The sequence below is a fragment of the Cannabis sativa genome, chromosome 2, assembly GCF_029168945.1.
Source record: "Cannabis sativa cultivar Pink pepper isolate KNU-18-1 chromosome 2, ASM2916894v1, whole genome shotgun sequence".
NCBI lineage: Eukaryota > Viridiplantae > Streptophyta > Magnoliopsida > Rosales > Cannabaceae > Cannabis > Cannabis sativa.
The window spans coordinates 68,937,712-68,948,551 of NC_083602.1; the positions used below are offsets into that span (position 1 = coordinate 68,937,712).

A 10,840-nucleotide genomic window follows, 5' to 3' on the forward strand; every position below is an offset into this window, starting at 1 on the left:
TAACAAATCAAAGAACACAAATAAGACTCTTGAGATCGAACCTAACCATGTCAGGATTAAGATCCATAGACCTAAGATCAACCATTAATATTGACTTAGAAAGATATAACGGTAAGTTTAGGATATCTTATCTAAGATCAATATCGGTCCCTTCCAATGTATACTCCATACATCCGATACTGGTAAACTTTGCCAATGCCCTGGAAAGGACATAACACTTATCCAAGGTGTAAGCATACCTATCGCTGATTATCATGCCAGTCTAAATCCAGTGATCTGATAAATCAGGGAATTAAACTTTCAAACATATAATCATGATTATATTCCACTGTGCTGACGACACTATAATCATGAACAAATACATATGTTCTGGACTTAATAGAATTTATACATTAAACAATCATGAAATAAATCATGTGAACCATGCAACATAAAATGTGATTTCTGATCTTTATTAATTAGTAAATCTGATTATATTGAAATGAAAAACCCAACAACAATACCCTTGTCAATGTTCCTATCCAATACACTTCTATTTTATCCAATCCTACAATTAACCACAATGCTAGTTCAAGCACCATGCCTATCACCACAAACACAAACCCTACTGCACCCAATATATCCACACATCCTATGCAAACCAGACTTAAATGTGGTATCAGAAAACCCAAAGCACTGTCAGCTGTGTGTGAACCAAAAATAGTAAGAGCATCCCTTCTTGAACCCCATTGGAATAATACCATGAATATAGAATATGTTGCTCTCAAGAAGAACAAAACATGGGTTGTTGTTCCCAGACCTGCTAATAGGGTTCCCATTGGGTGCAAATGCATATTCAGGGTTAAATTAAACGAAGATGGATCAGTAAACAGGTATAAAGCTAGGCTTTTGGCCAAAGGCTTTCACCAACAAGCTGGTTTTGATTTCTCAGAATCATTTATTCCTGTGGTCAAGGTTGTCACTATTCAGGTGGTTCTAACTGTGGCAATAACAAATGAGTGGACAATACGAAAGTTAGATATCAACAATGATTTTCTCAATGGAGATTTGCATGAAAAAATATATATGGAACAACCACCTGGCTTTGTGGATCCAAAATATCCAAACTATGTTTACAAACTCAACAAGGCACTGTATGGTCTCAAACAAGCACCTCGTGCTTGGTTTGAAAAGCTTTCCAATGTGTTGGTTCAACATGGTTTTCAGTTCTCAAAGGCTAATCAGTCCCTATTTTTGAAGTATTCAAAAACAAGCTGCATTTACATTCTAGCATATGTGGATGACATCTTAGTTAAGGGAAGTGATGACACACTTGTCAATCAGCTCATTGAAGAACTTAGCAACACCTTTTCTCTCAAGGATCTTAGTTTGGTGGATTACTTCTCGGGCATACAAGTGACTCGAACTTCTGATGGAATTCTTTTGCCTCAAACCAAGTATCTTCAAGAGCTCCTGTGCAAAGCTGATATGCAAAATGTAAACAAACAGAACACACCAATGAATAGTGGCCTTAAACTGTCAAATTATGGGAGTGAACTTGTCAAAATGTAAACAAACAGAACACACCAATGAATAGTGGCCATTGTTGGAGCATTATAGTATGCCACTGTCACACGACCTGACCTAGTATTTTGTGTAAACAAAGTGTGTCAATACTTGCATCAACCTTTAATTTCTCACTAGACAGCAGTGAAAAGGATACTAAGATATGTTGCTGGTACATTGGACTATGGTCTCATGCTCAAACCAGTTAAGGATTTCTCCCTTGAAGTGTTCTGTGATGTGGATTGGGCATTCGATCCTGATGACAGGAGGTCCGCGACAGGTTATTGCATCTATTTAGGGGAAATTTGGTCACTTGGAAATCACAAAAACAAGCCACAATCAGCAAGTCTTCCACTGAAGCAGAATTTAGAAGCCTTGCAAGTGCAGTTTCAGAGGTAACATGGCTGCAGTCTCTTCTTCATGAACTGCATATTACCTGTCCTACAGCTCCTTCTGTCTGGTGTGACAATCAAAGCACCGTGCTTTTAGCTGCCAATCCTGTCTTACACGCCAGGTTAAAGCCTATTGAAATCGACTTGTATTTTGTTCGAGACAAGGTGCTACAAAATCCACACTCAGTTTGAGGGGGGCTATCAAGGACACTATTACATAGGATAGTTGTTGCTAACTGTCCTAACTGTTTTTCAGTTAGTCTGTTGTATTCTTTCTGTTAAGAGTTATTGATTCTGTTGCTTTTGGTTGGTTAAGGATCTTGTATATAAACTCTATTTTTCCATACTCTTGAATAATAATAATACAACTCTGTTCTTCTTCACTTTCTCTCTCAAGATTAAACACTGACATGTTTCAACAAAATATTCATTCTTTTGTTAAAAAAAAAAATTAATCAATCAAACTTTCAGTGTAAAGAATCACCATTACATTAATTCTACATTTTATACTCAATGATCTTCATTAAATAATAATTATAAAAAACAATAAATCTAATAAGAATACGGACAAGTTGAATCTTTACCTTAATAGGCCAAAACCCTTATGGGGCCTAAACTTGTATTATATGTTGTATATACATAAAATAATATAACTACAGAGAAGAAGTAACTTCAGTTAACTTAGAAATTTTCCTTGTGGAAATCAAATTTGGTGCTTGTTTTCCGAGAGAAGTCTAGAGATAGGCTCTTTAGCTCATCAACTAATCCATGTGCTCCACAATAAAACACTCCTACAAAAATGAAAATACCAAAATTAACGACCTTCAGTTCAGAACAACTAAACAAAATTAAAATTGACAAACAACAAGAGGAGTATAATTTAAGAAAATATATTTATTAGTTGTTGAAAACGAAAGCAAAATACTTACCAACTCGTTGATCAACGTGCTTAACAGCTACGTGCTTGAAAACATTACGCCAATTTGGCCTTGCAAAATGGGTCTTGACACTTGTGCCTGATACAATATCAACTCCATTTTTAGCATGATTGAGAGACTGAAGCATAGTGATCAAAGCAGATCGAGCATCTCCTTCTTCATAAACACTAGTCAAGTAGTTGTGGAGCTCAATAACACCATCGTGGTCGTTCTCAGCCACCTCATTCATCACACCCTTGAACCACTCAAATGAGCCCTGTTCTCGAGTGACCCAGTAGAAATAGGCACGTTTCGTGGCAAAAGGGTTTCTCTTGTTATTGCTTTTAAATCCACTATCTAATCCATCTTCGATCTCTTTGTATTGGTTCATGTTGTTAAGCACATCTTTTAGAATGCTGATCAAAGGAGTGGCTCCAATTCCAAGCCCTACGAGAAGGATAACTTCGTACTGCTTGTAATCTTGTGCTGGTGCACCATATGGCCCATCGATTAGAAGCCTCGGCATCCTAATATTTTGGAAACAGAACATCAATCAGTATAGACCATAAATAAAAGTTGAAAATGTTCAAAAATAGCCAAGTAATAGTAACCTATCTCAAAATTAATCGGGACATATACTAAGCGATGACTAATGATGTAATGGGAATAAGTATACCTTGGTATGTTATTGGTTTGACCAATGTCAGCTCTTAGAAGGCCACTTTGATTAATAGATGGAGGTTGGCATACCTATAATAATCACATGCCAAGATTAGCAAGATTACCTACGATATATATAAATATTATATGAGGTGGAAAATGACTGAATTAGATCAGTCACATATTGGAGAAAGATTGGTACCTTTGAGAAAATAGTTTTGAGTTGTGATGTCCAGTCACCTGCTGTGCGAATATGGACACTCAAGTAATCGTCTCCAGGAGCCGAAGTAATTGAAAAAGGATGCCTGGGATAACATTAATATATATATATATATATGCATTCATATAATTTACTCAAATATCATAATCACATAACAAGAACATTAAGAATATTGTAGTTTCCAAGTTAAAGCTTACCACTGAAATGGGGATATAGCCGAACAATTCAAGTATATGTATTGCCCACTAGTGTATTTAAATCCCTGTGGTCTAGACATATGCAGTGCTAGAACATTTCCAGGATACACTGCAACCTGAAAATTTGAAGAAAGTATTATTTTATTATTTTTACTCATTGAGAAAGTAAAAAACAAAAAATCATTAAATAAGGAAAAGTTACCTTTAAAATTTTCACTGATTTGTTACCAGATCTAAATGCACGAATCAAGCGTTCACAGGCATATAAAAGGATTGGAACAGCTAGATACATCCATGTCTACAACAATGTTAGAAAATTGAAATCAGAATTTAGATGATATAATTAAAGTAAAGAAATAATAGATTAAATAAATCGAAATTAATTGTTTGAGTAACTTACTGTCTTTTTGTACCACTCCTTGGAGAGGTAGAGGTAGTAACCATGAACGACAAAGAGGACGTAAACAATGACAAACAAGTGGTGAGAGTACCAAAAGGCGTTGAACCCAGTAAGCCTCTTGAGAGCAGTAGGGAGGTTTAACCTGTTTCGTCGGAACCAAGGTTGTGCTAAGATGAAAGCAATAGCCATTAGGACCACCATGACCACACCTGTCCACCCCTCTGTACCCTTCACAAACCACCAATAGTTTTCGGGTTGTTCTTCCCCAAAGAATTTCTCCATTGGCTCGTATTGATCTTCAGTTGCATGCAATAGCCTAGGGAAATCACACGTTAAATGTGCCCCTGCATGTAGACCAACTCCAATTGCAATCCCAGCAGCGATCACCTATTAAAAGAAACAAAAAGGCAACAACCATGGAGATTAATATCAATCACAACATCCAAGAAACTATAACGAAATTAATTTAGCTCGGTCATTTTACCTTATGAAAATTAATATTGTCATCAAAGGGTATCACAACTCCCAACTTTGTCCTGCTCCTTAGCAGAGTAATGGTATTTCTACAAACAGGTAAGAGAATTAGAGCCATGTTGAACTTGAGAGTCTCGGCAGCACCTTTAGCAGTGGTAACACAATAGCCCATCACTTCAAACACAGCTCGATTCTTGTACTGAATGAACTTCCAAGTGAAAAGGCCCGCACAGATGGCCAGCCATAGGCACATGACCCAAATACGCTTCCAGTTGTCTTCTATAAAATATTTGAACCGTCTGTATTCCCGCTTTATTGGGTTGGAGTCCTTAGTAGGGACCAACTTCTGGCTCAGCATCTGGCTAAGAACCCGACTCTCAGTGCCTGGTTTAAGGTTACTGGATTGAATTGGGCCTTGTAGAAGTAGCATTTCCAAGTTGTATATCTACAGTTAGCAAAAGAAAAATAAAAACGATTGCGCAACTTCTTTCATAGGAAAACTCCAATGGAACACTACAATGCTAAATTTGTTAAAATTTTACACCAAATTCATTCCAATTACACTCTAAAACCTATCCTATATATAGCATTGTCTATAGTCACACACTAATATATATAAACTACACTAAATATATTTTTATTACTTTTTAATATTTAAATAATATATTTATAAGTAAACTTTTTGTATTTATATTATTTGTGTTTATTTATAATATTACAAAATAATATAATAATCAAAAATATAATTTTTAGTATTGTAATTGAAAGAAAAAAAAATTGTGTTAAAATTTTATTCTTTTTGTGTTAATTTAACACAAAATTTGATATTTACCATTAGAGATGCTACTTAAAACTTCAGCCCATTTCGGTCTAAACCATTTGTTCCAATTATCTACATAATTGAATTATTTGTACATTTAAAAACTTAAATTGAATTATTTGTACTACAGTTAATTAAAAATTAATTTTAATCAAAACCATAAAGTTTTAGATCTACACTACACTGCACATAAATAAAACATAATGATTAACAATAAACTTTCAAAGATAGTGATAGACTGATAGTGATGAACACTCGATATAAATATTTTATATTATATTAAAATAAATACAGTTTTTTTTTTTTAAAAAAAAAAAAGGAAGAAGATTCAGACCTCAATATAGCCAAGGTTGTCTGGGTCCAGCTCTTCCATAATAAGTGCAGCATATTCTTCAGCACGTTCTTGAATCTTAGACAACTTGTTTGCACCAGCACTTAACGTAATAATCTGTATGTTTAGGTCCATAACATGTTTTAAAAAAATTTAGTATCTTTTATTTTTTCCAATTATGTATTTTTTTTTTTGTTATATTACAACAATTTTTTTTTTTAAAGTTCCACTATTAAAGAAAAACATTAGTAAAAAGACTAACCTCCTTTACTTCCTCTCCATTGATTCGGCCATCAGCGTTTTTGTCCACCCTGCATTCATTGCACTCTTAGTTGATTAATGTAGGTGACTAAAAAAAATTAAACTTTAATTATGCTAGTGCTTACAAGCCCAAACCAACTTATATTTTAGGGCATTGCTATTAAGAACCAGTAACGCTTAGCACATTTTTGACATGTCGCGTTGCGATTGGTTAGCGATACTCTCTAAAAGTTATTACATTAAATTATATAGGACTTGATACTTAATTGGACTAATAACAATATTGACACGTACTAGGATGCTAGACACCACTGGTAGCCTTTAGCATTTCTCTATATTTTATAGTTCCATTAATAAAAAAAAAAAACTTATATTTTGTAGATTTATTTTATTCAACTTATTATATTTCTCAAAAGAAAAACTCGTTTTTCAATATACATTATTATAATGTTACATGTCGTATATATTATCCCACTATAAAAAGTTAGACATTATTATATATATATTTCCCATCACCAATGACCAATATTCAATATGGGTTTTGGCGCTACTATCCTTATAATGTTTTCTCGATCAAACTCCGACAACTATATTTTTTTTTTGTTTTTGCCCCAATTTCTTTCATAATTTTCAATATATAATTGTAATTTAGTTATATTAAGTCACGTCACAGGTGTCGTCATCAATAATTTTATTGGCTAGGACTAAAATGTTTTCGGTGAAAATGATGCATTGTTATCCAAATAGTAAAAAAGAAAAATTAAATCTTACATATCAAAGAAAGTTTGAAGCCTAGCATCGAAGCTTTGATCTGAGATTTGTTCCCAAAACTCGCGTAACTCAGCTTTGTTCACTGAAGAAGATGTTATACCCCTCCGTCGAGCCAACGCATCGAACAACTCGTTTGCGAACTCATTCGACTCGTTCATACCTGTACAATTTTTTTTTTTAAAAAAATAATTATATATATTATCATCAACTTTCTTGCCCATTTTCTTACCACCCAAACACAGCAAAAGAGAGCAGAAAGTAAAAAGCAAAAGAATTAAATTAATAAACGTACCTATGCATTGGCCAAAGAGAGATTTGGAAAGTACACCATCGACGGCCAATTTATCAAAGCGCGTTTCGATCTGAGCCCAGCCTTCGTTCCCAACATTGTTCTTGGTCATGAATTTAAGCCCCTTGAGAGCGCGTGCGGCGCCGGACTTATTCCGATCGATCTTCTGCTGCTGCAACCTCTTAGAGGAAGTCATTCGCCTAAGCTCCTGCGACACTTGGCGGAACTTAAACGAAAGCTGAGACCCCAATGAAGAGGAGTTGGGCTTCTTCTCGAGCTGAGTCGCCAAGAAAGAAGTCTCAGAGTCACCTCCCCTGATGTTCTGGACCATGACCGAGTCATCTCGGACATCGAGCGTGATCTCCACGTACTCGTCTTGGTCCTTGAATCTAGTGCTCTTCTTGCTACTGTTCTTCCTCATCTTACTCCCTCCCCCGCCAACTAACTGACCACTCACACTCAGTGGACCGCTGTAGCCGACTCCAGCAGCACTCCCGCCGCTGGTGCTTCCAGTCTCCGAATACGAATCATTATGAGGACTTTGATTCTCTTGAATCTCCATCTTTAATTAATCTAACTATCTGGAACAAATAAACAATACTAATATATATTATAAATATATATTTATATAATTTATGAAAATTTAACTGCACTTAACCAAATTCATGTGCAAATAATATTTAATTTTAACTAAATCGGTAACTATCTCCATGCAAACCAGCTAATAAGTCCAAAAAAAACTACACTACAGCAAATAATATATTATATAGAAAAGAAAAAAAAAAAATATGATGGTGAATTACATATTATAACTGATTTTGAAAAAAGGGTTGAAAAATATACGATCGTGAATCGTGATGCTGAATTTTGACAAAGAAAAATAATTAGAGCTTGAATATGTTGATATATATCTTACCAGGCCGCAGATATATATGTATGATATACTTATTTTTTCTACTTAGGATGAGGAAAATAATATGTAGTGATTTGTTGTAGTGTTTTGGGATTATGTTCGATGAGAGAAAATTGGAGTAGTGGATTTATATAATAAGATGAAGATTTAAGATTTAAAGAATAATTAAGGTGGCTAAAAGAATAGCTAGTCTTAATAAAATGATTAAAATAGTGTTAGTGTTTAGAAAGAGAAAGTCAAAGGAAAGGAAACCCATGGGCGCATTTGGGATGAAAAGTTGGAGTTTTGTGAGTGGTTGAATTTTCGGGAGTTGTTGGAAGAAGGAAGCTTTACAACGCCAACCAACTAATTCATCGTAATCCAACCCCTTAATGACTGGATTAGACTGATTTTACTAGTTCAGGCCATACGAAAGACGGGATATGTAACGCTATTTTTTATTATTATTTTTGATTTTGTAAACATATTTTATATTTAAAATGAATTTAAATGGAAGAATAAAAATTTTATTTATAGATTTATCATCAAAATTTATTTATCAAAATTAGTAAAAATATATAATATTAAATTATCATACATAATCAATTAAAATTTATTCTTGAACTCAAAGCCTGAAATTAATAAATAAAAAATACTTTCATTCTAATAGATATAATATAGTATTAGTATTATTATATATATCATATTTCTTTAAAGTACTACTATTATATCAAAACTTGAATAAAGTAATATATGTATTCAATTAATAAAACATGATACATTAATTATTTATTGGGTTTTTTTCATAAATATACAGCAAAAATAACATAATTATAAAAAATATGTAAAAAATAATTATTTTGAAAACATGAAATTATAAATTTTAATTATTAAATAATATAAATCATTAATGATTAAACTAATTACCATAAATAAATTAATATAATTAATGTTTGTGTTATTTTGTAATATCTTATGGTTATTATATTAAAGTTTTAAAAATTATTAATAATAAAATATGTTTATTTAAACTCAAAATAAATAATTTTATAAAATTAATTAAATATATAATAAACAGTTTTATAAAAATAAACAGATTAAATATTTTTTTATTAAAAAATAAATATTTATTATCTATTTTAGTATGAATTATTATAACTTGAGAATTTTTTTTTTAATAAAATACAATATCAAAATTATAAATATTAATGCACATAAATTTAAAATGTGTGTTTATTTAATATTAAAAAACACAAAAGTAAATAAAACTCAAATGTATGTTTATTTATTATGTTATTATAATCAATATTTATAGTAATACTAGTCTTTTTTAAAAAAAAATATTATTTATAATATTATGTGTTTATAAAAAATAAAATAAACAATTTTATAAAATTGATCAAAAGTTACAATAAGTTTTTTCAAAATAAACATACTAAATATTTTGTTATTATGAAATGAATGTTTATTATCTATTTTAGTATGACTTATTATATATTAAACAAAATAATAAAATATAATAGTAAAAATTATAAACAGTAGTATGTATAAAATTCATATGTAACTTTATTAATTAATCTTTTAAATTTTTTTTTGATGAATCAGATCTTTCATTGCACAAACAAATATTTACAATCTAAAAGCACCTTACTCAAAGTCTTTGTATAGTCTATACAATTATGTGTATTATGACAAATAATTTTTAAAGATTGCTAAACCAAAGTCTATCTTTCTCAGCTACTTTCTTCGGCATTGCACTTGCAGTTCTATGTTTCAAGATCCATTTATCTGCTGCAGCAGATGACCTGTTGTGTGCATGTTTGAGTTCAAGATTTGATCATTTCTGTTTTGCCAAACGAAGTAGACCGAGGCTGCAAATGCAGCATAAAAAACATGCTTCCTAAACTTGGAGTATTTCCCCCTATCAACTCTTCGGACAATGGCCTGCAAACTGCTCGAAGTGACCCTCCAATCAAGCCATGTCTTCACCTGTTGCAGCACCTCTTATGAGAACCTGCAACCAAAAAATAGAAGATTTGTTGTCTCAGTAGTCGAGTTGCAGAAGGAACAATTTCCATCATCTATTATTCAAAATTTAGCAAGCCTATCTTTGGTTTTCAGTCGGTTTTGCATTATTAACCAGAGAATGAAACTGTGCTTGGGCACATTAAGTCTACTCCAGCTACCCTTGCACCAGAAATGGTGTTCAAATTCCCCTTGCAGCAGCTTATAACCTGCTGCTATTGAATACTGTTCTGAGGTGAAAGTGTTCATGTTCATCAGCTGCTCCACTTTATCTCTTGACTCAATTATTTTGCGCCAATACCAACTGCTATTCAAAGGAGTTTTATGCTCCCACCACTCCTCATTCTTGATGTAAACACTATGGACCCACTTTATCCAAAGATTATCTTTTTTATTAGCAATGGACCATACATGTTTGAAAAGGGCTGCCTCATTCCAATCTGAAGTGTTCATGAAGCATAAACCACCTGCAGCCTTAGGCTTACACAAACTCCTCCAAGCTACACTGCCCGACCCTTCACTTCTTCCTTGCCTCCACAAGAAGTTCCTGCACACACTTTCAATTTCTGAGATGATCTTCTTTGGCAAAATTAAGAGCTGACACTAGTAGGTGTGGACAATCAACAACACAGAGTTAATTAGCAGA

The 10,840-nt window shown here is 32.8% G+C and overlaps 1 protein-coding gene across 2 annotated transcripts; it reads right to left on the reverse strand.

Annotated features, from left to right (window-relative positions):
• Positions 1–2,432: 2,432 nt before the first annotated feature.
• On the reverse strand, positions 2,433–8,547 carry LOC115719438 (respiratory burst oxidase homolog protein B). Of its 2 annotated transcripts, none has more exons than XM_030648490.2 (13): positions 8,194–8,547; positions 7,281–7,858; positions 6,989–7,148; positions 6,219–6,267; positions 5,960–6,073; positions 4,816–5,250; positions 4,332–4,718; positions 4,134–4,229; positions 3,932–4,047; positions 3,717–3,819; positions 3,531–3,604; positions 2,867–3,381; positions 2,433–2,728 (listed from the first exon to the last, which is right to left on the reverse strand). In XM_030648490.2, exons 2-13 carry the CDS (start codon positions 7,837–7,839, stop codon positions 2,619–2,621), a joined length of 2,718 nt encoding a protein of 905 aa, XP_030504350.1. In that variant the 5' UTR covers positions 7,840–7,858; positions 8,194–8,547; the 3' UTR covers positions 2,433–2,618. The 2 variants fall into 2 exon arrangements, with proteins under 2 accessions (XP_030504350.1, XP_060966794.1); XM_061110811.1 differs by having other exon boundaries at positions 7,281–7,854; positions 8,194–8,446.
• Positions 8,548–10,840: the final 2,293 nt, after the last annotated feature.

What these genes read in the sequence shown, in the direction of transcription:
- LOC115719438 (XM_030648490.2), bottom strand. Translation starts at nt 7,839, where the DNA reads ATGGAGATTCAAGAGAATCAAAGTCCTCATAATGATTCGTATTCGGAG. An exon ending in CTTCAAACTTTCTTTGATAT is followed by an intron (nt 6,268 to 6,988) that starts GTAAGATTTAAT and finishes CAATGAATGCAG; the next exon opens with GGTGGACAAAAACGCTGATG. An exon ending in GCACGTTGATCAACGAGTTG is followed by an intron (nt 2,729 to 2,866) that starts GTAAGTATTTTG and finishes TCATTTTTGTAG; the next exon opens with GAGTGTTTTATTGTGGAGCA.